We start from the raw sequence: 27,997 nt of genomic DNA, 5'->3' as shown, positions 1-27,997 counted from the left end.
GAGTCAGATGCTGAACTGACTGAGCCACCCAGTGCCCCTTCTTCTTCTTCTTCTTTTTTTTAAAGTGGAGATTACCACATTTGTTGATCTTTTCATAATGATTTGTATTCATGTTTTTATTTTTTTAACAGTTTTTTAAAAAATGAGAGAGAAAGAGCCTGTGAGCACAGGTGGGGCAGAGAGAGAGAGAGAGAGAGAGAGAGAGAGAGGGAGGGAGGGAGGGAGGGAGGGAGGGAGGGAGAGGGAGAGAGAGAGAATCCCAAGCAGGCTCCACACTGTCAGTGCAGAGCTGGATGCGGGGCTTGACTCCACAAACTGTGAGATCACGACCTGAGCCAAAACCAAGAGTCAGACACTTAACTGAATGAGCCACCCAGGTACCCCAGGACTCATGTTTTATTCTTGAGATACATAATTATTAAAAACATAAAAATATTTTAAAAAACATTTTAAAAATGTTTTAAAGATTTTATTTTTAAGTAGTCTGTACTGTGAGGCTTGAACTTACAATGTGAGGCTTGAACTTACAGCCCTGAGATCAAAAGTCACAGGCTGTACTGACCGATCAAGTGCCCCAGATCTATCATTATTTTGTAATAGACTCTCATTTTTCTGCCTTGTCTTCCCTTGTCAGTGGCCATCTGTTACCACGTTAAGCCTTAAGTGTAACCACAACAACCCACCCCTCTCTGCACCTGATTTATTGCTTCTAATCTCCTAGGGTCTTGGGGAAGTTTATTCCTGGTAAATAACTTCTGGAACTTGGTATGTCACTTCTGCCCCTGGCCTCAGTTTCCTCAGCTGTTGGTGAAGTCACAGCCCTAGATGATCTTTGTGGGTTTCCTCCTGGGTAAATGTTAGAAGTGAGTGGACTACAGAGTGTGTCAGCCCTTCTCCCTGAGTTCAGGCCTTGGTTTCAGCTGATTTCTAAAGCAGATACCATTCTCATTCTGTGTTGTGTCGTAAAGCAAATTCTGGTAGAACAGATTAAAGTTCTGCATGAATGTGTGATAATTAGAAGTTTGGCTCTTCATTAAGAATTCCAACTTACAGGGGTGCCTGGCTGGCTCAGTTGGCAGAGCATGCGACTCTTGATCTCAGGGTCATGAGTTCAAGCCCCACGTATGGCGTGGAGTCTACTTTAAAAGAAAAGAATTCCAACTTATAAATTATAGATCTTACAAGCACTAGTATGGCAATGACAAACCTTCATAATAATTTAAAATATTTCAAAATCACACTCAATCTTATTATATCTAAATACTTCCAAATACCAAAGTTTTACATACACAAAATTTTAATTTTTTTAAACATTTATTTATTATTGAGAGACAGAGAGACACGGAGCTTGAGCAGGGGAGGGGTAGAGAGAGGGGAAGAGACAGAATCTGGAGCAGGCTCCAGGCTCTGAGTTGTCAGCACAGAGCCCGATGCGGGGCTCGAACTCACAAACTGCTAGATTATAACCTGAGCCGAAGTCAGCTGCCTAACTAACTGAGCTACCCAGGCTCCCCTACACACACAAAATGTTAAATGCTATGCTTTATTATGGCCCACGTTTGACCTCTCTAAAGTTACTACAGTAGCTTTCATGAGTACTGTTTCTTTCCTTTTCTTTCTTTCTTTTTTTTTTTTTTTTAAGTTTATTTATTTTGAGAGAGGGAATCTCAAGTAGGTTCCATGCTCAGCATGGAGCCCGACACAGGGCTCGATCTGATGACCATGAGATCATGACCTGAGCTGATATCAAGAGAGGGATCCACTGAGCCACCCAGGCACCCCTCATGAGTTTCAAAGTGCCATCAACTGTTACCTTATTTAAAAGTTCTTTGAGTTCAGGGTTTTGAGGGCCCATATCTGTCTTTTTTTTTTTTTAATTTTTTTTTAATGTTTATTTTTGAGAGAGATAAAGACAGAGTGTAAGTGGGGAAGGGACACACACACACACACACACACACACACACACACACAGAATCTGAAGAGGCTTCAGGCTCTGAGCTGTCAGCACAGAGCCTGACACAGGGCTGGAACTCATGAACTGCAAGATCACGACCTGAGCTGAAGTCGGATGCTTAACCGACTGAGCCACCCAGGTGCCCCATCAAGGGCCCATGTCTTTCTTAAAGCAGCTATGCAATGAAGTTGGAACTGGTCTTTCCAACAAGATAAATTTCCCTGTGGTCAGTAGATAGTTTGGAAATCCTTTTGTCTTAGTGCTTGTCTCTGTGCAGGCATCATTTTTATTTTAAACTTTATTTATTTATTTAGAGAGAGAGAGAACCAGCAGGGGAGGGGCAGAGAGAAGAGGACACAGCAAATCTCAAGCAGGTTCTATGCTGTCAGCACAGAGCCCGATGTGGGGCTCGAAATCATAAACTGAGATCGTGACCTGAGCCGAAATCAAGAGTCAGACGCTCAGATGCCCAGGCTCCCCCGGGCATCATTATTTTAAATAGAGTTTGTGCCTAACAATTTAAAGACTTAGGACCACACATACTTAGAGAACAGGAGTATCCCGACCTTAGTCCTTTCCTTTATTCTCTTTTTTTCTTTGTTTCTCCTTCGCAGTTAGACTTTAAGTAGTCAAACCAGGGGAGGGCATCCTGAGGGCGGGGGGTGGGAGCAGCCAGGAGCATCTCTTCATGCTTTTCTCTTGGTGTTGGTGGGAGGGGTATTTTTGGACACTCACGGAGTGGTAAACTACAGGCTCATTTTTAAAATGAAAAAAAAAAACTGATTGTGGAAACATACATACAGAAGTATAAAGAGTGGTGTAACAGGCAGTCATATATCATCTTCTCCCACTCCTGGCTTAAAAGAGATCTTTTGCTTTAAACCAAGACATAGGAGCCATCTTTTTCTCCTTCGATGCCCCAGATTTCATTAATAAAATAGGACTAGTGTTCCCAAGGTATGTGTGTGAAATGAGAGAATACAAACAAAGCATGGCACGTGCCAAGTCCTCTTTGCATGTTGCTGTTAGTGTGAACACCTCCGTAACCATTGCAAAAATTATTACTTGTCCCAAGTAGAGCTTGGATATTCAAGCCAGGAAGGTCAGAGCTGTCAGAGGTAAATGTGTGACTTAGTCTTTGATAATAGAGCAGGGACATGCTGAGTTTCAGAAGAGAAATAAAGTCAAGTCCTTGGAGTTTCTAATGTGTAGCATTTCCGATCTTCACATCTTGGAGGAGACAGGCAGCCGTGTAGCCTCCATTGGGAACCCTGCCATGGAAAGACTAACTACCTTCAGTGGAAGCGGGGGAGGCTCTGGTCTGTGCCTGTGGCAACAGCCTGGCTTCTCCCAAAATGAGTGTGGACCAGACATGTAGCTGTGCCATGAAGTCTGGAAAGCAGTAAGCTGTTCTTCACGTTTTGTTCCAGGAGGTGCTTGTTCAGTTCTTGAATAAAGATGTATGAAGCCCTTGAACAACATCAGTGAGACATTAATAGCTTTGTCTTAGTGAGCTTTCAAGGACCCACCAAGTCTACTATTCTTTAAAGATGTCTTTTCTGAGACCAACCCTGCTCCCCCCAACCCCCGCCTGGCCACACCCATCTCTGTGCTCTTTGAAAGTCAGTCAACTTGTTATTTTTTTCAAAGTATTCTGTCTCCTGGTTTTGATCATAGTTCTTAGAACTGAGGGCTCCTGGAAGCTTGCTTGACCTTCTGTTATTTTTATCCACAGTATAATCATAGCTAACTAATAACCCCTCATGTGGGAGATGAGGGTGTTCTGGGGATTCTTTCACATATTTGATCTTGGGAGTGGTTTGTGTGTTTGTTTTGTTTTGTTTTCTTTTCTTTTTTTACAGAAACCATCCTGTCCTATGAGCTTTACTTTGACAGGTTACTTCAGATCTTTGTGGAACTAGGTACGATTTAAGTCCTGAGGAGAGATGTTCAAGTACTATTTTCTTCTACAATTGGTAGACATTATCCTATTTCATCAAATCCCAGATGTCATCTGTTGTAAGATGCACCACTATTTTGCATACCACTAAGAAAGAACACTGCAAGTTAAGCCATGTCACCTGTCAATTTTAAAACATCCTGATTTCAGATATGTGAAAATGTGGGGAAAAAATGTGTGTTTTAAAGTTGATGAGACGTGGTATTCAAAATTGGATCGCCTGGAACAAATCAGGGTTCGAGTTCAGATGAGCAAATGTTTATCCCACCTGAGCTCTTCATGTGGGGTCTGACACATGGACTGTACCCATTACTCCTTTTTAAAAAAATGTTTTTAATGTTTATTTTTTGAGAGAGAGAGAGAGAGAGAGAGAGAGACTGTGAGCAGAGAAGGGACAGAGAGAGAAAGAGACAGAATCTGAAGCAGGCTCCAGGCGAGCTGTCAGCACAGAGCCCAAGGCGGGGCTCGAACTCACGGACCGTGAGATCAGGACATGAGCCGAAGTCGAACGCTCAACCAACTGAGCCACCCAGGCATCCTAAACCTCCTTCTTGATCTGACTTCCTCCTGAGGTACTGGTTGGTGAGGCTTAAGTCCAGTTGTCTCAGCCAGAAATCTGAGTACCAGACATGGCTCCTTCCTCACCTTCTCTCCCACACCTAGTCCCTCACTAGTTGGTTCTACCTCTTTAGTATCTTTCCTACCTGTTACTGTTGCCCTAGCCTCACAACCACTTCCTGGTGCTGGCCTCTACCATCTGTTCTGTGGATGTCCACCAGGCCTCCTGGTGGATGTCCTCCCCTCTGTCACCCCTCCCAGTAGATTCTCCACAGGCCATGGGTTGGATCGTGTCCCTTCCCGGCTCATGCCCTGCTGTGCTCTCCACTGTCCTAGGGTGGTGTCCATACCCTCCTCTGGTTGACATGGCCCAGCTTTTGCGTTTCAGTGTCCTTTCCCACCATTCTCTCCTCACACTCTCAGGCCAGTCCCTGGAACTTATTTCAATTCCTGGGATTAAGCCCCAAGCTCTTTTCACCTCAGGCCATGTCTGACAGCTTCTTCACTCCTGTCCCCACAGAGGCACAGAAGGACACATGTAGACTCCCCTCCTCTGCTTCTGACCAGTTCCTCAGAATAGCCCCCACTGCCTTCAGGAGCCATGTCACCCAGGGATTCCCCTATTGGGGCACAGACCAGTGTTACTCTATGGGGTAACATATGTTGTACCTGCCTGATCCCGTGTCTGTGTTCCTCCCAGCACACCCTCCAGCTCACCTCTGGCCCTGCACAGTGTCTGCTGCATGCTAAACAGCATTTGGTTGAGAGAATAATTGGTTCACGTTCACTTTACATCTGAAGAACCTGAATCGCTGAAGTTAATGAGTTTGCCTGGACTTGGCATTTAAGCCCAGGTCCACAAAACACATGATTTTTCAGGTCTAGCTGCTGAAGCACGGAGCTCTGAAGGAGAAAAATGTCCAAAGGCCTCCTGCATGAACTCATCTCTGCACGCCAGCTTTACTTGGTTTATCATCTTGTAGACCTGGAGCATCTCAGAAGCGGTGGCAGTGACTGAATCGGTCTGTGTGGAAGCTGAATGTCTATGATTGCTCAGGAGTTTTGTCCTCTCTCTCTCCCTGGGTTGTATGTAAGCGAGATGAGGTGTCACACAGACTACAGAGGTGGAACCACTGCAGTGTGGGGGTCACCTGGTCGTGTTGGTAATCATGTGCGGTGAGCCTTGCGCCTTGACTTTCAGTTTTTTCGGGCAATTGACAATCCCGAAGTCACCACCAAGTGAGAGAAAGAGCGAGGCTTTTCTCATTGTATTAAAGTGGAGGCCCCAGGGTGCAGTAGTTTAGGTTTCTGAGGCTTCCTGACCCCAGCTCTGGGTTCAGTATCTCTGGTGTGCGGGAAGTTTATTTTATGGTTGAAATGGAGACTCTTGGTTGGCGGTGAGGAGCCAGGCTATGGGTGGCTGAGAGGGCCTGCTGCTAGGCTCTGAGGAGCAGAAAGGCTGCTTGTGTGTTAACAAGCATGTATTTAGTACTTTCTGTGTGGAAGGCCCAGCGGAGGTCTTGGAGGGAGAGGGAAGACAGAAGGGCACAGGGTTGCGGGGATGGACACACTCAGGTGCATTCTCATCCTGTCTCTTATTAGCTGTGTGCCTTCGGGTCATTGGCTTATGAGGCCTCCGAGCTTCTTGTCACCCTGTGAAATACAGGTGACAAGAACTTCACAAGCCTCTTAGGGTGCCTCTAGTGGCAGAGAACCTCACATAGGATATCATTGTGAGGTAGGATGAGCCACCCTTAACCCAAGTTAATGGTGGATGGTTAATCCAGTGGCCCCTTGGGGCCCCAATCCCCATGCACTGCGTATCTCAGCAGCCTTACCTCTCCTCTTGGTCCCCAAATGGCCGCATTGTAGACCACAAGGTCCAGAGGCAGAAAAGCAGTCTCTTTCTTGTACTTCTTTTTAAGAGGGAGGAAAAGGCCTCTTGGGATCCCCCAGCAGGTTTTCCTCAGGTCTCAATGCCCAGAATTGCTACATTGGCCCATCCTACCCGACTCCCTGCTAAGAACAATGGGGTTACCAGGATTGGCCGAGAGACTCGTCTGTGGGGCTGGGCCTGCCCATTCCATCCACTAGCACCAGGCTTTCAAGGCTGAACAGACTTGGGGTGAGCAGCTGGTGGTGAACCATTCTTGGGGGCCAGAGTGCCCAGTGCGGCACCTGGAGGGGCAGCACAGACACAGGTGAGGTGCCACTTTCTGCCCTTTCCCTCCAGGAGCGCACAGACTTGAAAGGGAGAGACGAGTTACCCTGGAGGGCTAAATGGGCAGATGGAAACAGCACTTGCTCCTGCATTTCAGGATTCTAGGGGAGGTTTACCGCAATTCACCTCGCGTCACACCTCGGGGGGCGTGGGGGTGTCTGGCTGCGTCTGTATACTGGAGGACACTGGTTGTCCACAGAGAAGCCACATGTGCTTGGTGAAGAGTCAGAAGAACAAAACTAAGCTTCCAAGCACAGTGCATGGACCTCGTCTGAGCAGCCTTTGTAGTTTTCCACCAAGTCCCATCTGTGACCCCGTACCTCTTTCACTGCGGCCGCAGCCAATGAATCAAAACTTTTTGAAAGAAAATACCTAAACTGCTAATGCTTTAATCATCAGCATACATCTGTGTTTCTGTGTGTTAGTAATTCTCACTTCATACTCTCCTAATAGTAGGCCAGCCACCATCTTCTGGCTTTTTTCAATGTCCCAATCTCTGTTCCCGGGGAGATGTTGAAAAGCAGCTCCGGCCGTGTTTCTCCAGAGCGCTTGTGCACCCTCTGCCTCTCACTGTCAGTTTTCAGAGCAGTGTAGCAGAAAGAGCACTGGTCTGGGAGTCTGCAGCTGTGTGTCCTTTTGATGGAGTCCCAGTAGTTTATTTTTGCTTTTATTTCCCTTGCCTCAGGAGACATATTTAGAAGAATGTTGCTATGACTGAGGTCAAAGTCCTCACTGCCTGTGTTCTCTTCTAGCATTTTTATGGTGTCAGGTCTCACATTTAGTTCTTTCATCTACTTTGAATTTATTTTTGTGTACGGTGTAACAAAGTGGTCCAGTTTCAGTCTCTTGCATGTGGCTGTCCAGTTTTCCTAGAACCATCTGTTGAAGAGACTGTCCTTTTCGCATTGGATATTTTCCCCTGCTTCATCAAAGATTAATTGACCATATAATTGTGGGTTTCTTACTGGGTTTTCCTTTAAAACATTTTTTTTAATGTTTGTTTATTTTTGAGAGAGAGAGACAGAGAGAGATACAGAGTGCAAGTGGGGGAGGGGCAGAGAGAGAGAGAGGGAGACACAGAATCTGAAGCAGGCTCCAGGCTTTGAGCTGTCAGCACAGAGCCCGATGTGAGGCTCAAACCCACAAACCTTGAGATCATGACCTGAGCTGAAGTCAGATGCTTAATAGACTGGGACACCCAGGCACCCCTCTGCATTTTCTATTCTGTTCCACTGATCTATGCATCTGTTTCTATGCCAGCACCATACTGTTTTGATGATTACAGCTTTGTAACATAACTTGAAGTCTGTATTGTGATGCCTCCGGCTTTGCTTTTGTTTTTCAAGATTGCTTTATCTATTTGGGGTCTTTTGTGGTTCCATATAAATTTTAGGATTATTTGGTAATTATGCTCTTGCAATAGAATTAAAATTTATATATATAAAAAAGAGGCCACGTGTCCTGGTTTTGTCCATGTTGCTAATGTGCCATGTGATTCAGGTGAGTCTGTTACCTCTGAGGGGTGACATGTTCCCATCTCAGGCCCATGCAGACACTGCCGATCAATCATGGCTTTCTTCTCTCTGCCACGGGCCTACACTCGGTCTCAGAATCCTTTTCTCTACAGGTAAGCTGTGATTGCTGATGGGGGCCATCTCAGAGGATACTTGAGATACAACTGGTTTTCTGTCCCAGAACTAGTAATCCCCGGGGCCCTTAAAGTTTTATAATTTCTCTGTAGCATACTGGATAAAAGCTGATGTTTCCTACCCTGTCATGCTCTACCTACTTTTTGGAGAGCCTTATGAAAATGCCATTGGAACCCCTATTCCTATAGGACCTGTTATTATCAATGGCTATTACAGAGGGGGGATTGTGCCAGGAGTGACTGCTTTGGTCTTGTTCAGTGAGAAATCACCAGCATCTAGCCCAGTGCCTGGAACATAAGAGGATTCAGCTATTTGTGGGATTGGATGAATGAGTATGGGGGTGGTGGTCTGTGTGAGAAAGTATGCCTTTCTCTCGTCTCTGTAAGAGGGATCCTGGGGACTGGATTTATGCTTTGGAAAAGAAAGCTGCTTCCTTCCTTCTTACAGATATTATTAGAATTGTAAAAGTCTCTGGATTTCTTCTCTGTGAATTTGCATTTTGGCTTTCAAAGCCTTAGAAGTAGAATTCAAAGTAAAGCTTCAGCCTAGGAGATGAGGCAGCTTTATTGGGGCTGGGCCTGGGGATTTTTAGGCGCTTTAGGAGAGGAGCCTCTTTTCCCGCTGGCTGCCCTGGTCCCCAGCAGCAGCCCCAGCTCTGAGTTTCACTTCCCTGCCGGCATCCCTGCCTGCTACTTCTTAGAGGCTCCTGCCTGGTCTTGTCTCTCAGTCAGCTCACATTCTGTATCTGTGTAGCTATTTCTTAATTGCTTTGAGGGTCCACCTCCTGACTGAGGGCTCACTGCATGAAGCACCCTGAAAATTGTCTGCATGTGTTTGACCCTCCTGGGAAGGGTTCTTGATTGGGCTTTCCTGCCAACAGTGGAAGAAAAGAAACATTTGCAGACGGGTGCAGTGTGGTCACTGTATGTAAGCCCTCATTAAATATAAGCTTCATAGCCAGTTCTCATTTTACAGATGTGCAAACTGAGGCTCAGAGGAGGTAATAACCCAGTGAATAGGAGATAAAGCTAGAAACCATCTCCAGAAGGAGTACAGGTGTCTGTGTTGACACAGAGCGGCCTGCTACACAGAAGTAGGATGATCCCTCAGGAGAATGGGGGCAGGGAGGATCCAGCAAGTACATTGAGTGAGGAAAAGGCACTCTTCTCCCCATTTAGTGTTACTTCCCTTCACTTGCCTCTGGATGTGTTTCTTTGGGTCTAACCCTTGGAAGAGTGATTATATGGTATCTCCATCTCGATGGCCTTCTGTTCTTGCTTTCATATTGTCCCCCAGGAAGAAAAAGGAACCTTGGGCTGTCCTTAAAAGTATGTGTGAAGAGGACAGAGAACATCTGGCTGTTCATTTTCTTACAGGAGAGCTTTTGTCTCCTTCCTCCTATCTATGGACATTGATCTCTGGCCGGACTGGGGAAGAGAAAGTTTGTTTGTTTTTTTTTTAATTTCTTTATTGAGGTATAATTGACACATCATATTACATTAGTTTCAACTCTATAATGTAATGATTCAATATTTGTATACATTGCTAAATGATCACTATAATAAGTCTAGTTAACAGCTGCCACCGTATGTAATTACAAATATTTTTTTTCTTGTGGTGAGAACTTTGAAGATGGGCTCTTCTAGCAACTTTCATATATGCAATATAGTGATCCCCCTTACCTGTGGGCAGTATGTTCCAAGACCCCAGTGGACGCCTGAAACTGCGGATAGTACCTAACTCTGTGTATAATACATTTTTTCCTATGTATATGTACCTATGATAGAGTTTAATTTATCCCTTAAATGCTTAATTTATAAAGAATAATAAAATAGAACAATGTTCTGTAATAAAAAGTTATGTGAATGTGGTCTCTTTCTCTCTTTCAAAATATCATATCTTATGTACTGTACTCACCCTTATGATGATGATGATAATGATGTGAGATGGTAAAATGCCTGTGTGATGAGATGAGGTGAGGTAAGGTGTACGATGTAGGTACTGTGATGTAGCCTTAGGCTACTCTTGACCTTCTGATGATTCATGAAAAGGAGGATCATCTTCTTTCAGATGATGGCTGACCACGGGTTGTTGAGACTACACATAAGGGGGGGCCTACTGTACAGTGTTACTAACTATAGTCCCTATGCTGTACATTACATCCTCATGACTTATTTATAACCGGAAATATATACCTTTTGCCCCCCTTCACCCATTTTATCCACCCCCAACCTCCCACCTCTGGCAACCGCCAATCTGTTCTCTGTACCTATGAGTTCTTGTTTTTGTTTATTTTTCTGTATTCCGTAGATCATACTGTATTTATCTTTCTAAATCTGGCTTATTTCACTTAGCACAGTGTCTTCAAGGTCCATCCATGCTGTCCCAAATGGCAAGATTTCATTCGTTTTTATGGCTGCATAAAATTCCATTGTATGTATGTACCACATTTTCTTCATTCGTTCATTAAAGGGCACTTAGGTTATTTCCACATCTTGGCTGTTGTAAATAATGCTGCATTGAATGTGGGAGTGCATATACCTTTTCAATCCAGTGTTTTGTGTCCTTTAGGTACTCAGAAGTGGAATTGCTGGATCATATGGTAGTTTTATTTTAAATTTTTGAGAACTCTGCATGTGGTTTTCACAGTGGCTGCACCAATTTACATTCCTACCAACAGTACATGAGGATTCTCTTTTCTCCACATCCTTGGCAACACTTGTTATTTCTTGTCTTTTTGAAAGCAGCCATTCTCAGGTGATATCTCATTTTTTTTTTAAGTTTATTTATTTATTTTGAGAGAGAGTGTGCATGCATGTGCATGTAGGAGGGGAGAGGTAGAATCCCAGAGCCCACATGGGACTCAATCCTGACATAGGGCTCAATCTCTTGAACCGTGAGATCATAATCTGAGCTGAAATTAAGAGTCAGATGCTTAATTGACTGAGCCATCCAGGCGCCCCTCACTGTGGTTTTGATTTGCATTTCCCTGACGATGAGTGATGTTGGCCATTCTTATATCTTTTTGGGAAAAATGTCTATTCAGATCTTCTGCCCATTTTTTAAATTGGATTTTTTAAACTATTGAGTTGTATGAATTCTTTATGTATGTTGGCTGATAACCCCTTATCAAATATATGATTTGCAAATATTATTTCTCTTTCAGTAGGTTGCCTTTTCATTTTGGTGATGGTTTCTTTTGCTGTGCAGAAGTGAAAACTAAAGTTTGATGTAGTCCTACTTATTTTTACTTTTGTTGTTTTTGCTTTTATTTTTGCTTTTGGTGTCAGATTAAAAAAATCATCAGCAAGCTCAATGTCAAGGAACTTACTACTTACATTTTCTTCTAAGAGTTTTATGGTTTTAGGTGTAATATTCAAGTCTTTAATTCACTTTGAGTTAATTTCTGTGTATGGTGTAAGATAGTGGTCCAGTTTCATTCTTTTGCATGTGACTGTCTAGTTTTTTCTCCACACCATTTATTGACTGTCCTTCCCCATTGCATATTCTTGGCTCCTTTGTGATAAACTAATTGACCATATGTGCATGGGTTTATTTCTGGGCTCCTTATTCTGTTCCATTGATCTGTGTCTGTTCTTATGTGAGTACCATACTGTTTTGATTCCATTGCTTTGTAATATGGCTTGAAATTATGATGTCTCTAGCTTTGTTCTTTCTCAAGTTTGCTTTGGCTATTTGGGGTCTTTTGTGGTTCCATGCAAATTTTAGAATTGTTTGTTCTATTTCTGTGAAAAATGCCATTGGTATTTTGATTGAGATTGTGTCAAATCTGTAGATTGCTTTGGGTAGTATCTTAACAATGTTAACGTTAATTCTTCTAATGAGCACAAACTATCTTTCCATTTATTTGTATCTTCAATTTCTTTGATCAGTGTCCTATAGTTTTCAGTGCACAAGTCTTTCACTTCCTTGGTTAAATTTACTCCTAGGTATTTTATTCTTTATGATGTAAGTGTAAATGGTATTGTCTTCTTAATTTCTCTTTTGATTATTTGTTACTAGTGTAAAGAAATGCAACAGATTTCTGTATACTGCTTTTATGTCCTGCAACTTTATTGAATTTGTGTATTCTAATGGTTTTTTGGTGGAGAGTTTAGGGTTTTCTGTATGTAATATCATGTCACATGCAAATAGTCACAGTTTTTCTTTTCTTATTTGGATGTGTTTTGATTCCTTTTCTTGCTGAATCGCTTTGGCTAGGACTTCCAATACTATGTTGAATAAAAGTGGTGAGAGTGGGCATCCTTGTCTTGTTCTTGATCTTAGAGGAAAGCCTTTCATATTTTCACTGTTGAGTTTGAGGTTATCTGTGGGCTAGTCCTATACGGCCTTTATTATGTTGAGGTATGTTCCTTCTATACCTACTTTGCTTTGTCAAGAGTTTTTGTCATAAATAGATGTTGAATTTTCTTTTTCCGCATCTATTGAGATGGTCATATGATTTTTATCCTCATTTTGGTGTATCACATTGATTTGCAGATATTGAACCAGCCTTGAATCCCTGGAGTAAATGGCACTTTGTCATGTTGTATTATCCGTTTAATACATTGTTGCATGGGCACCCAGTGGCTTAGTCGGTTAAGTGTCCCACTTTGGCTTAGGCCATGACCTTGCAGTTTGTGAGTTCGAGCCCAGTGTCAGGCTCTGTGCTGACAGCTCAGAGCCTGGAGCCTGTTTCAGATTCCGTCTCCCTCTCTCTCTGCCTCTTCCTCATTCACCCTCTGTCTCTCTCTCTCTCAAAAATAAATAAACATTAAAAAAATGAAAAAGGAGTGCCTGGGTGGCTCATTTGAGTGTCCAACTTTGGCTCAAGTCATGATACCATGGTTTGTGAGTTTGAGCCCCGGGGCATCAGGTTCTGTGCTGACAGCTCAGAGCCTGGAGCCTGCTTCAGATTCTGTCTCTCCCTCTCTCTCTGCCCCTCTCTCACTGAAAAATGAATAAATGTTAAAAAAATACATTGTTGAATTTGGCTTGCTAATATTTTATGAGGGTTTTGTGTCTGTGTTCATCAGGGATATTTGTCTTAGCTCTCTTGTGGCCTCCTTCTGGTTTTTGTATCAGGGTAATGCTGGCCTCATAAAAGGAGTTTGGAAGCATCCCCTCCTTTTTTATTTTTTGGAAGGATTTAAAAAAATTTTTTTAATGTTTATTTTTGAGAGAGAGAGAGAGAGAGAGAGAGAGAGAGAGAGAGATACAGACAGAGTGCGAGCAGGGGCAGTGCAGAGAGAGAGAGGGAGACACAGAATCCGAAGAGGCTCCAGGCTCTGAGCTGTCAGCACAGAGCCTGAAGTGGGGCTTGAACTCATGGACCGCGAGATCATGACCTGAGCTGAAGTTGGAGGCTCAATTGACTAAGCCACCCAGGCGCCCCGGAAGGATTTTTGAGAAGGATTAACTAATTGTTTTTTGAACATTTGGTGGAGTTCATCACTGAAGCTGTTTTTTCCTGGGCTTTTGTTTTTTGGGAGGTTTTTGATCACTGATTCAATCTCCTTACTAGTAATAGATGTGATCAGATTTTCTATTTCTTCATGATTCCAGTCCTGTTGGAGAGAGATTTATTCCAACCATGCATTTTAGAATTTATGTGATAAATTATTCATCTATCCATCACCTGGTGGGTAGGATAGGCATGGAAGTAGGGGTAGGGTACTCTGGTAGGGTAGGTACAGAGGGTACTCTGTCCTCCAGGAGCTTACAGTTTGTCCAGAGGTCTTTTTTTTTTTTTTTTTAATTTTTTTTCAACATTTTTTATTTATTTTTGGGACAGAGAGAGACAGAGCATGAACGGGGGAGGGGCAGAGAGAGAGGGAGACACAGAATCGGAAACAGGCTCCAGGCTCCGAGCCATCAGCCCAGAGCCTGATGCGGGGCTTGAACTCACGGACCGCGAGATCGTGATCTGGCTGAAGTCAGACGCTTAACCGACTGCGCCACCCAGGCGCCCCCAGAGGTCTTTTTTAATAAGAAGCATTTTTTGAATAATTGGTGTGTTCACGTGGTTTAAATGTTACAAATCAAAAGAGAAAAGGGAAGGAGTGTCCTCCCGATCTTCCAGCCATCTAGTTCCCCACTCAAGCAGTAATTACTGTGAATACTATCTTCTTTTTCTGAAGACATTCTGTCCATGTTATTCAGTGGCTCTTAATGGGGCCCGGGGGAGGTGGAGCTAATTTAGACAACCTGGGGAAGGTTTTCTAAGGGCACGTTGCCGCAGCCATAAGGCGATGGGGTCAGGGAGGGTCAGGGAGAATGAGCAGGCAGAGATATTCTGAAAAAGATTCCTGGAGGACTTGGGTATAAACCCCCTTCCAGCCCTACCTGTGGGTCTAGCTAGACAGGCAAGATCTTTACATGTGGAAGTGGACATACTAATACAAGAGTTTGCTAGAGAGGAAGGTCACATTCTGGTACAGCCAGAGGGTGCCCTCGCCCAGAGGGGCAAGAAAGCAGCGGTGGGTCTGCTGTGGCTGGGGGGTTGGGAGGCTTTGTGAAAAGTTACCATCTACAACCTTTCTGGACCTCCATATTCCTCATTTATGAAACTGCTAATCTAGGGTTTTAAACTTTCTTTCCCCTTGAATCCATGTAGTGGTCTGGAGGAACCCATAAACATTTTTAAATGTGTACATGAAACATGGAGGGTTTTAATGTAAATGGATTACACTGAAACCTGATGGTTTCCCCACTTGGTGGGCCCAGGGTATCCCTGTTGCACAGGGATCTATGCTCTGGGGAGGCCATCGCCATGTTCTGGCCCCCAGGAGCTGCTCTGCATCCTGAGCTGCTTGCTGCCTGCTGGTGGTAACTAGGAAAGGAGATGGGGAAAATTCCCTCTGAGCTGGCTTTGCAAAGAGTCCAATGAGGAACCCATTTCCCCCTGATAATCAGCTTCCCCTCTGTCTACACCAAGTCTTCTGTCCTCACTGAAGATGAGTAGGTCTGTGTGGTGTTGGTTTTCCAAAAGGTGGCAGCACTGTTCTGGGAAACAATCCCCAGATGGGTGGGGAGGGCCTGCCCTCGCAGCCCTGCCTGTGTAGCTCAGTGGAGTATTTGTGAGTCAGCCTGCGTGGGTCTTGTCCATAGTACTAACCTCCCCACTCAGCTGAGTCTCTCAGCTTTAGAGATGGACCCTGGCCAAGCCCTGGCTTCTGTTCTTAGCTTGTGGTGGGGTTAACCCCACAGGGGCCACTCTGAGGGCCACTAAGCCTCACAGGTGCGTGGCTGGATGGGCACACGTCCAAGGACTGGACCACCATCAGATGCAAAAGAAAGTTACGGTCCTGCAATGGACTTTGCTCCCTTTTGTTTCTGGTGTTTGGTGTGGGAGTTCTGGAGGGAGGTAGGCATTTTAAGCAATGCAGTCTTGGGCAGTTTAGGCTGATTTTTTTCTCTCCAAATAATTTTACATTGGCTAAGACAGCATCAAGCATTTGGTGGATCTGTTTAAGGCATGTGGTAGTGCAGTGATTTCTGGTGTGCCAGAGTCCCTTCAGACTCTGCTTGGCCTTCCATTGTCCCTCTGCTGTGAGTTCTGGGGTTTGGAAGCTGGAAGTTGCTGCTTCTGATGTATGTGTTCACATGGGCTTGGTTCAGTACCTGAACTGTAATTGAAGCAGCTGATTTTCAAGAATCTGCTAGAAGATGAAATTGTCCATACAGTCAGAGTAGAGCATCAGAAGGGCCTGGTTCAAACGTATGTTCTGACTGGTGGATACACTGGTTCTCCTCTTCCAAGTCTGTGCCTCTAGAACCTGAACACAATCTTGGGAGGATTTACCTCTACATATCAGTCTTTAAACTACACTGCTAACCCTCCATTTCCTCCATCTTCTATGTGTTCTTTCACACAAAGATGCATATATATATATATATATGTGTGTGTGTGTGTGTGTGTGTGTGTATACACATTTGAATGTTCATTAAGGCAAAGAGACAGAGAAGCAAAAAAAAAAAACCCCACAAGTTTTATTCATCCATTTATTCCAAAATTATATATGATTCCCTGCTATGTACTAGGCATTGTCCTGATAGTAATTGGAGGGCACAGTCCCTGCTTGCATGGAGTTTAGGAGGAGGAGGCAGATAATGTACAAATAAACAAATGTGCTAGAAAAGTATTAAGTGTAAATATGCTCTCCAGATAAGTGGTCTCAGGATGTGACAGTGTGACAGAGTTGTTACCGTGCACAGGGTGATCAGGAAATGCCTGCCACTCCTGAGGAGGTGACTAGCATCAGCAAGATGTAGGAATTGGGACATGGCATTAAGGCCATGGGGCAGGCACTTGTCTGTTGTGTTTAAGGCATGGAGAGAAAGCTGGAAGGTGGGATTGGCCATGGGCAGGGGCCGGATCACAGGATGTGATGTAGTCACTGAAGGTTTCTAAGCAAGTGAGTGAGAAAGTGCCTCCAACCCAATTAAATGACTCATATTCCCTTCAAGTGCACACATTGGGGTTTATTTTGGGCACCTCAGTAGAAGAACACCAGAAGGTAGTGGGAGCCAGCTGGAGTTTGTGTGGCATTTAACTCTGTGTTCACTGCATGTCCTCTCCTCTAGACCCCACACTAGCCCCCTTGAGTAGAGCACTGTTCCCATCCATCTATATAAGAAAAGCAAGGTGCGAAGGTAGAGTAATTAGCCAGCTGGAGGGGCAGAGCTTGAATTTGAACCCCACAGGCTGGGCTGTTTCATTGGCCTTCCTGGAATGGACCCCTGGGCAGCTTTTTGTAGTTGTTGTCAATTTTTTTTATTACTTAATTAAAAAAAAAACCCATGATTTATTTATTTGTTTATTAATTCTGCACCCAGCATAGGGCTCCAAGTCATGACCCCAAGGTCAAGAGTCACACACTCCTCCTACTGAGCCAGCCAGGCCCCGTATTACTTACTTAATATGTGTGAAATGTTGTTATAATTTGCATTTCTTTGACACTACTGAGATTGAGCACCTTTTCATGTATCTTTACTTTTTTTTGTTACAAAATATATATAACCTAAATTCTATCATTTTAACCATTTAAAAATGTTTATTTTTGAGAGAGAGAGGGAGAGAGAAGGCACGTACGTGCATGCACAAGCAGGGGAGGGGCAGAGAGAGGGAGAGAGCGAGAATCCCAAGCAGGCTCTGCACTCAATGCAGAGCCTGATGCGGGCCTTGAACTCAGGAACCGTGAGATCACGACCTGGGCTGAAATCAAGCGTCGGACACTTAACCGACTGAACCACCGAGGTGCCCCTATCATTTGAACCATTTTTAAGTGTATAGTTCAGTGGCATTTCTAGAACTTTTTGTCACTTTCAAATAGAAACTGTGTAGCCATCAAGCAAGAACTCCTCATTCTGCTTCCTCCCAGCCCCTGGTAACCTTGAATCTACTTTCTACCATGATGAATTTGGCTAGTCTAGGTATTTCATATAGGTAGACTCATCCGATATTTGTCCTTTTTTGTCTGGCATATTAGACTTAGCATACCATCTGCAGGGTTGGTTCATGAGGCGGCATGCATCAGAACATTATTCCTTTTCGTGGCTGAATAGTGTCCCATTGTGTGTACATACCACATTTTGTCTGTCTATCCGATGATGGAGTTTCTACCCGGGACAGCTTTTCCCATGGAGACAGGACCTTACCAACTACTCATTCCTGTTCTGAGGATACTTTCTGAACCTTGGAGAATCTGTGTTTGCCCCACGTCAGGGTGACCCTTACCTGTGTGTGGTTAGAGGTGCTGCTGAAGTTTTTAAAGGTAACTAACCTTGAATTATTTAAAAAGCTCAAGATGAACACTGTAACTGTTGCTGTGTCAATATGGACTCTCCTTAGGTTCTTTCCTGTCCACCTCATAGATGCATCGCGTCAGAGGAGAACTCTACAGGGGTTATTTCATTGTTTACTTCTAAGCCTGAAATCTGTCTCCCGTACATGGAAAATTTAGCTTGTTCTGGAAATTCTCCAGAGTAGCCACATAGGAGCCCCAAGTCTGTGCTGGGGGTCCCTGAGCAGGCCATGTCTACCTGACTTCGGTTTCCTCATCTGTAAAATGGCATGAAACTCCTAAGAGATTCTGTGTCCTTCCCAGACAGGTTAAGAAGCTCCTTTTTATTTCAAATCCAGTTTCTTCCTTGCTGTGGGAAGCCTGACCCTCTCTCCTCTCGAAGGAGCTGGTCAGCATTCCCCCCATAATCCCACATTTCCTGTGATGGCTGCGGGCCCTCAGCCGTTGATGAAGTGGTGAAACCGACTTTCCAGGGTGGAAAACTGGTGGATTTCAGCCCCTGCACTAGTTGGGTTTCTTTTCTTCGTCCTTGACAACCAGTGATGCTGTTCGGTAGGGAGCCCCCTGCCCGCCCGGGCAGCCTTTCTCTGGATGCCTGGAAGCTCCTGGGTGGCCTTGGGAAGTTTGAGTTGAGTCTTTCTAGATGAACTGCCCCCTCTCTCGTGTCCAGGAAAGAAGCAATGCTAGTTGTTACCTGCGTACTCTTGAGCCGCCGGCTGTGTGAGAGAAGATCCATTTGCTGCATCGATCTCCCCTGAGGCAGGAGGCCACTCACGGCCAGTTTCCCTTTTCAGAGCAATAAATCTGGGAAATCCTGTGCTGCAGCAGGTGTTGGAGAGGAAGAATGAAGTCCTGTGCGTCCTGACACAGAAGATAGTGACCACGCAGCAGTGTGTGATCTGGGAGCACGTTCAGGTGGAGGAGCAGTGCGGCGGCGTGGTGGGGATCCAAACAAAGGTGGTGCAGGTGCGTGGCTGCCCCGGGGTGGAGGGACCCGGGCTGGAGGTCTTGGTCATTGCGGCCCGGGTCAGGGGCCTCTTGGGGTTGTGTCTTTGTTTGTCAGGCCTCTTCTGTAGTGAGCTAATAGAAACCCAACTCAAATTGGCTTAAACAAGAAATAATGTATTGGCTCGTGTAACCGAAACATGCAGGGAAATCTGAGTTCAGTTGCCGCTAGAAGGGAAATTGGGCAGACGGTGTATGCTGCCTCCCCTGGGGTAGAGTCCCTGTCAGGTAGGTGCTCTCCTTGTGGTGTGGTGGCTCCGTGCTGCCACTCCAGGGGAGTGTGCTTCAGGGCCGGCTCTCACCATCATCACTTGTACCCATTTCTGAAGCAGACCCAAGGCCAGGGCAACACAACCCTCGGAATGGTCAGGTGCCTTCCCCAAAAGAAAATGGGTCAAAGGAGCACTGGTCAGGCCAATGCACAGATAGCTACCAGAGCCTCTCGGAGCCAGAGGTCTCAAAATGACCACTTTGGGATCTCTTGCCTCAAATTCTTTGTGGACTGAGCTAGGGAAGGTAAAGAGCAGTACATGTGTCTATACACAGAAAAACAGATGCTTCTGGATTAAAATAGAAGCAGTCTTATTACCAGGCTGATCCCTGAGCCAGTACTAGACTTCTGTGGAACAGGAAGCTATCAACCCCAAACTGTTTCTTCCACAGTCTACCATGGTGTCTGATGACCTATTCTCAGAGATTGGTTTCTTGGAGTGACTTTTGACTTTTTCCAGAGGACCTGGGAAAGTTGTATTTGGAAGGAGGTGGAGACAGAGGTTGGGTCTGGAGGTGGACTCTCCTTGGGGCAGGAAGGCTGGATAGCAGCGATGAAGGAGGGGCCTGACGGGAGGCGGCTTTGGCCAGCCCTGCCAGTGTTTCTGCTTGTGGTGACCCCACTACAGGCCTGGTGCCTGCCTGGAAATCAGGAAGCTGGCTGTCCTCCCACCAACTGGGATCAAGCTGCTAAAAGGGGTCTCTGATCTCCAGTGTTGAGGCAATGATCTCCCCAGGCCGTCCTGGGAAGGGGTCATATTTGTAACAGTGTTGGAAGGACAGAGCTCTGCTGCCTGACCACTTGGCGTCTCCTGGAAATCCTCCTCTCATGCCTCCAGCACCTCCCCTGGGCTTATTTAACAGCCAGTGTGCCAGCCACAGGGGTCTGGAATGATGCCCCTGGGGAGGTCCTTGCTCTTAGCTAGTTCTCCCAGTCAGGCACTGACATTGTTTGGGATTGTCATCATTGTCCGGGCTGTCACAGTGGTTACCATAATCCTCCGTGAGGGAAATGACAAGTTACCTTGCTCATTTATCTGTTTTATTCAGTACTGTTGACCTAGTCTCATTATCCCCCACACTCTGGAATCTCATTCCACAGAAGTTTAGCCATTTACTTCCCAATATGTGCATCACATCATGAGGCCCACAAGGATCACATCCTTACATCTGCTGATTGGCTCCTATTTTCCACTTGGTTCCTTGGGCATTTGCTCAATGTTTTTGTGTGCAAGGCCCAAGGCTGGCCACAGTGGGGAGGCAGAGAGAAGCCTGGGGAAGTCTGAGCTCATGGGGGCAGCCTGTGCTCTCACTCACAGGTGTCAGCGAAGGAGGATGGGAGTGTCATCAAGGACACCAACGTGGTGCTGGAGATCCCTGCTTCCACCACCATAGCCTACGGCGTCATCGAGTTGTACGTGAAACTGGATGGCCAGTTTGGTGAGTGCCGCCTCCTGCCCTGGGTGTTAGGGGAAAGAGATGGGAAGTGTGGGGATGACAAGTGTGGATGAACTTTCACCAGCATGGCACAGGGTCTATGCTGTGGGCATGCCATCAAACAGACTGTGGATTGGCCCTGGTACCATGGTGTCCGTGAGGCAGGTTGTGGATGTCGCTGAGCATTAACTCTCCATCTCTGGAACGGGAAAGGCATTCCCTCACCGAGCTGTGGTCAGGATTACATGCGATGAGGCATGTGAAGTGCCTGGCACAGTGGTTGTTTATTACCAGCCTCAGCTGTTAATAATACTGTCAGCATCCCACCTTCCTTCCCCCAACATGAAGCCAAAAATGCTCCACTTGACCTTGCTCTGTTGATCACCAGTGTGTTCAAAGCTGGGAGATCCTGGTCATTGCATCATTTGAAGAAAACAAGGGCTTTAGCGTAGCTCATGTTTGCCGATCTTAGATGCTCACGGCTCCTTCCTCCTGCTCTTCCTGAGAAGAGGTTGTGTCAAACCTAAGAAAACCGACCACTTCTTAGGGACATGAATGAATAAAAACATAATGATTGACTTTTTAAGGTATGGTAATGGTATAGTTATGTTTATAAAAAAAAAGAGTCTTCTGTTAGAGATTATACTGAAGTCTTCACAGATGAAATGGTAACATGTCTGTGGATTGCTTCAAAAATAGTCCAGGTGGAATGTAAAGGGTGTATGCGTGGGGTCGGAAGAGGTAAAGAACAATTGTTGAAGCTGGTCAGTGGGTATGAGGAGGTTCATTGTACTACTCTATTCTTGTGCCATTTCACGTTTTCCATAATGAAATGTTTTAAAAGGTGTTCCTTGATACACCATGCACATATCTCTTGGTGTCCCCTGTTCTTCTCCTGTTTGTTCTCTGAAGTGGCAGGTTAGGGAAGAGGAAGTTGTCCAGGAGGCAGCTTTTTGTGTGCACTTGGCCCACATGAGTTAACTATGGCATTGAGCTACAAGTACAGGCACTTAGAACACTGATGGTCCTTACCTGACAGTCACAAGCTCCTGGGCATGTGAGGAGCCAAAGAAGAGATGCGTGAGGCCCGGAATGCAATGGTGGAGCCTCCGCTTTCTTTTCACACATGGAACAGCCTGCATTTCAGGGAGGTGACACAGAGTGAGGGTGTCAGGTTTTTAGACATCGTTCTGCAGAGGCTCCTTAGGAATGCATGAACTATCAGAAATACCAAGAATTGTGACCTACAGGCTTCAGGCCATGGTTCCAAATTTGTGTCCTTGTTTGGCATTTTTATGATTTTATTCTGTCTCTTTGGAAGTCTTCTACTTGAACAAGATTGTCGCTCCTGTTTTTGTTATCAGCATGTTACCACATGCATTTACGTGACTCCAGCCCAAGATGTTTAGGCCCGGTTATCCTGTCCAGATGGGTTGGTAGTTGAGGGGTCACATTTATTAGCCTTTGGAAAACTTGGCCTGCACCCGAGGATGCCCGTGAGTGCTCTGAGGACCTTTGGTGGCCCAGACCAGGCTGGGGCTACCACTCAAGGCTGTGGGGCCTGTGAGGATCCCCTTCCTGTTTCTCTGAGGAGGTGGCAGTGTCCTGCCACTTGCAGCTCTGGTGGGGCACCTGCAGAGGGCCTCTCTTTCTCAGACAGGATGGGAAAGACACAGCCTTGTCTGGCCGGCTCTCCTGTTTACATTTCAATTTCCAGCCTTTTATCTTGGCTGGCTTCTGCTGTCTTTGAAAATATGCTCCTCTTTGTGCTGTTGAGAAGAGGTCCCCACGGGGAATCGTGGAGGTTCTTTTGGCTCACTTCCCACACCCCGGCCTAGGAAGCCCCGCTCCATTGCCCTTTCCCACTGCTGAATCTGTGCCTGTGCAGCCTGGTGGCCAGGCCGACTTTCTGTGAGACTCATAGCCTGATTTTTAAGCCAGTTTTGCTCCCCCCTGCCTTTTCCCCCATCTGTGTTCCACAGAATATTCTGATCTGGCTTCATAAACATAGATTTGCAGGGGCCAGAAGGGCCCTTAAGAGGCTGCCTGATGTCTCCTCCCCACCTTCTGAGAGGGAATACATTGGACAAGGATCCTGTTTGTCCTCTGAAACTTTATGTGGAGGCCGACTCCTCTGAGTCCCTTGTGGGAGGCACCATGTGGCCTGTCGTAGCCAAGAGATTCTCTCATCCATGACCCCTTCCTTCACCAATAGCTCTCCTTTTATAGCCAATCATAGACGTTGTTTTATGGTTTTGAACTTTAGCCTTGTACTTCGTACAATTAGGCATTATGCCAGTGTCCTTTCAGTGCATACTTCTGATTGGATGCCCTGTGGACATGAACCTGTGCCCCTGACTCAGCCTCGGTCAGTGCACTTGTCTGCAGGTCTACTGGCCCCAATAGCATTTCCCTACCAAGTCCCACCACACACTCTTAATTGGCTTCCCCACTTCTGTGAATCTTTCCCCATCTGTTCCATCCTAGCAGTATAACTAATATGATTCTTTAAAAATAAAAATGTGGTCATTTCACACACCTGCGTAAACACCCTTCAAGGGCTCCCTTTGTCCCAAGACAAAGTGCATTTCAGGTGTGTTGTGGTCCAGCCCCAACAGGTGTCTAGCCTTCCTTCTAATCTCCAGATGCTGCTGATGTAGCCGTCTGGCCAGAGTTAACCCACTGTCTAGGAACATTCGTCTGGCCCTTATTCCAGAGCCCCATGACTGCCTGTGTGCTCTCTGCCCTCTTTGTCCAGCTAATTCTTACCAAAACTTTAGGAGGCTCCTTAGACACTGCTTCATCCAAGAAACTTTTTCTGGTTCTCTCTCTGCTCTTGCCATTTTGGCTTCAGGGACCTGTGCACCTCCTCCAGTACCCCTATGCTATGTCTGTTCCCACTCGTAACATACTGTTGAGGCCTGGACTATAGTCCTCTTGTGTCACTGGCTCTTGGCACAGTGCCCAACACCAAAAACAATGAAAGAATTGGCAGTGTCTCCAGGGGTCTGTGCATGTGTATAGGCAAGAGTGGTGCTGATGCCATAGACTCCTAAATTACCAGCTGGGGGGCCTGCCTGGCTCTTGGCAGGATTTGAGCCTATGTTAATTGTCATGGTGGCTGTCTTGGGTGAGCAAGGTTAACACCTGAAGCCTGGTTCACATTCATCTGCCTCAGTGCCTGGTGCCAAGGGCACAATGAGTCAGGGGTGCCCCAGATGCCCACTGAGTGTGGGTTGGATGAGTGCATAAATGAAGGATTGTTTCATTTGTCTTTAGATAGCCATTTGATTTTTGTCATTAGTACCCACAAGCAAGTAAAAATATGTGCTAATCCTCCTGCCATCCACATTTTAATTCTGTAGCCTGTGCTTAAGTACACAAATGATTTAATAGAAGCAAAAGGGGCACCTGGGTGCCTCAGTCAGTTAAGCGTCCGACATTGGCTCGGATCATGATCTCACGGCTTGTGGGTTCCAGCCCCATGTCAGGCTTCTGTGCTAACAGCTCAGAGCCTGGAACCTGCTTCGGATTCTCTCTCTCTCTCTCTCTCTCTCTCTCTCTCTCTGCGCCCCTCTCCCACTCACACTCTCTCTCTCAAAAATAAACATTAAAAAATGTTTAAATAGAAAGATAAAAAGAGCCCTAATTCATGAGTGCATTTGCTATTTTTGCTTATTAAGGACATAATAACATCACATAACTGTTACCTTAGGTTCTTAAATATGGACATATTTAAGGAAATATTTTATTATTTTAAAAAAACGTTTTATTATGGAAAATTTATACATGTTCAAAAGTAGAGATAATACTATGAACTCCCATGTACCAGCTTTCATAACTGGGTTGGTTTGTGTTTCATCTACAACTTGACCACCTCCCTCCATCCCATTCAATAATTTCCAAACAAATCCTAGGCATTGTATTGCTCTATCTATAAATACTTCAGTATATCTGAAGATGAGACTTTTTTTTTTTAATTTTTTTTTTTCAACATTTATTTATTTTTGGGACAGAGAGAGACAAAGCATGAACGGGGGAGGGGCAGAGAGAGAGGGAGACACAGAATCGGAAACAGGCTCCAGGCTCTGAGCCATCAGCCCAGAGCCCGACGCGGGGCTCGAACTCACGGGCCGCGAGATCGTGACCTGGCTGAAGTCAGACGCTTAACCGACTGCGCCACCCAGGCGCCCCGACTTTTTTTTTTTTAAAGACAAGTTTTGCCTTTATATAGATTCATGGAGACTGTATTTATTTGAGTCTGGTCTTTTCACTCAATATGTTTGTAAGATTCACTTATACAATTGCAGAAATCAGAAATTCACTTTTAATTGTTGAGTATTATTTATTAATGAATAAAAGACAAGACTTGAAAACTACAACCACATACCACTCGTATACTTATATTGTCAATAATACTTTCAGTTCAATCAAATCAAATTTATTAATCAAATTCAAATTTTTTGTTTCAAACATGGGAAGATGTTTATGATTTGGCTTTATTAAAAAGAAAACCACTAGGGACACCTAGGTGGCTCAGTCGGTTTTGTGTCTGACTTGGGCTCAGGTCATGATCTTGCGGTCCATGAGTTCAAGCCCTGCATCAGGCGCTGTGCTGACAGCTTGGAACCTGGAGCCTGCTTCGGATTCTGTGTCTCCATCTCTCTCTGCCCCTTCCCTGCTCATACTCTCTCTCTCTCAAGAATAAACTTTAAAAAAAAAAAAGAAAGAAAGAAAACCACTGGCCCCAACTGCTGTCATTTTAAAATGTACTCATTTGAATTTTTGCTATTTAACAGTTTGTTCAAGTCAGGCTAAGGAAATACTTTTGATGTTGGAAAGATTGCCTCCCACCTGTTCAGAGAGGACACACTGGAGACCTTTATGTTGAGAACAACCATTTTCCTGTATTTCTAGGAAGTGGCTGACTTTTCATCAAACAGTGTAATGTGTAGGAAGTGGGCTTATGGGGTCAGAGAGTGGATGTGTTCCCCTTCACCCCCCGCTTCCCTATTAGGTAATCCTGGGTTTGAGATGTGCCAACAAGTCTCAGCTGACCCTATGCCTGGCTTGTCCTTTTCTCCCACATTACAGAATTCTGCCTCCTACAAGGGAAGCATGGTGGCTTTGAGATTCACAGAAGTGACTATGTCTTCCTGGACCTTCCGTCCTTTGAAGAGTTTCCATTTTGGGAAATGCCAGATTCTGGACCAGGACCATCTGCCCTGGATTGGCCGCTGAATGTTTTAAAACAAGGTATTGTCAGCAGGGTGGGGTGTGGTGATCTGATTGCTACTTTAGTACGATACTTCATGAGGTGAGGTGGCCTTCAGGAGCGGTGACTCCTCAGCGACTTAATGGAGAACATTTGAGAACAGAGGGAACAATGCTTCCAAGTCAGACCTAGTCCACTCAGCAGGATGCACCTCTGTGGAATCTTAGGGAACCTCAGGTCTTGGGTGCCATGTTTTGAGGAAAGGGTGGAAGACTAAGGAGTGAAAGAGTCTGGGGTTAGGCATTTTCTTTCATTTTATCCATAGAAGACTCGCAGACTATTAAAAGTAGCTAGTTAGCAGCAAAGAGCGATATCCCAAATTTTGCATCTGTTTCATTACATTCCAGCCTTCACTGCCAGCACAGGCAAGGCTTTCGTCAGCATTGCAAAATGCTCTCTTGGGGGCTCTTTATCCACGTGGCTTGAAGCCCTGCATCCGGTGAGGAGGAGGGGAGTACCTGTGACTTGCCTGCAGCAATTCCTTTTATTCTTCATAGGATTTTGTGTTTTAAAAAGTTGGCTTTTCTTGTGTGGGTGGGCGGGGGGTGGGGGCAGGGAGGAGTGCAGTATACAGCCAAAGAAGAAATGGACAAGGAAAAGTGGAAACAAATAACTGGGTAAGAACTTGGTAAAAAGAGCTAGAAACAGCTCAGAATGATCTGGAGAATGGCCAGGAGGATAAGAAGAGACTGTCATCTATGGGGCTTCAGAGGGTCCCAAACTAGAAGATACTTCTCTTTCTGTAGCAAAAGCATCAGGGTTGGAAGAAATGGCAGGGAAGGATAGGGCTCTTCCATCTTGCAGGGCTGCAGGCCCCTCCTCTGCCTCCTTGAGACTGACAGTTGGGTCTGACTTCCAGCTGCCATTTAAGCATGGTCGTAGGTTAGGACACAACAGAGCGGCCCTGCAGCTGTGTCCTGTGCTCCAGGGAAGGGACAAGAGTTCATGGACTGCAGCTTATCATTTCCTTTCCTACCAGTCCACCCTGTCAGTTGGCCATTCAAATCAGCCTGATGTGGAGTAGGGTGGGGGCCAGCCTGGCCTTTATGCCCTTGGACTTTACACCAACCAGGAGAGCTCTTCTCTCCAGGATGGCATGGCAAAGACCTAGCTGTATTTATAGAGAAGTTTTTGAATGGGTCAGTGACTGATGTGACCTGTTCCTCTCCATGGGGCTCTCTGACCATTGTGTGCTGGAATTTGCCATCAGCAGAGGTAGTGCATTATGTATTAGTATGCATTTCTGCATATGAAACAGTTTTGGTTTATCAAATCTTGTTCTTAAATCCTCACTGGGCTTAATTTACTAGAAGTATTCCAGTGTTGTTTAAAAAAATACAGAAAAGATTTTAAGGAGAGAGCCTCAACCATCCTGCAGAAGATGTGCATAACCCAGCTGGTGCGTCTGTGCACCTGCCCATTCTCCAGGATGGGTGAAGAATAATGAATGGAAAAAATGGAATGGCTGGTGTTTGCCATAAAAATAGGGTGCCAGACTCTTTGAAAAGCAAGCATTAAATATTAAAGGATAAAAATATGCATGGTATTAAAAGAAAGGACATGGAAAATAATGGACTTTGGAGTCTGCATGGCTGCAAAGCCCTATAAAAGTATTGAGTGATAGTAATTCAGCCTTGATAATTGACTTCTGTAGAAATCATGCTAAAGAGGAGTCTAAATAATTGATTAGACTTTTCCAGAAAGTAGACTTAATATTTAGTAAGTCCTCAGAAAAAAGAGTTAAGTCTGAAATGAATCCCGGTGCCCTCTTTCTTTTCTCTTTTGTCCCCCTTCTTTCTTCTTGCAGTAGAGTGAGTGGTTATTGAAAAACACGCAGGGTGGTATCTAGCTCGATGTCTTTT

The 27,997-nt window shown here is 45.2% G+C and overlaps 1 protein-coding gene across 2 annotated transcripts in view; it reads left to right on the top strand.

The window, feature by feature from the left end:
- GSDME (gasdermin E) overlaps positions 1–27,997 on the top strand; it is a 65,386-nt gene that overhangs the window by 20,717 nt on the left and 16,672 nt on the right. For both annotated transcript variants that reach the window (XM_043589105.1, XM_043589104.1), the window contains 3 exons: positions 18,943–19,114; positions 20,743–20,863; positions 25,955–26,116. In XM_043589105.1, the coding sequence (XP_043445040.1) occupies positions 18,943–19,114; positions 20,743–20,863; positions 25,955–26,116 (455 nt within the window). The remainder of the gene's footprint in view (positions 1–18,942; positions 19,115–20,742; positions 20,864–25,954; positions 26,117–27,997) is intronic.

The sequence above is a fragment of the Prionailurus bengalensis genome, chromosome A2 (assembly GCF_016509475.1).
Source record: "Prionailurus bengalensis isolate Pbe53 chromosome A2, Fcat_Pben_1.1_paternal_pri, whole genome shotgun sequence".
NCBI classification, from domain to species: domain Eukaryota; kingdom Metazoa; phylum Chordata; class Mammalia; order Carnivora; family Felidae; genus Prionailurus; species Prionailurus bengalensis.
This window is presented reverse-complemented; position numbering and strand designations above follow the sequence as displayed.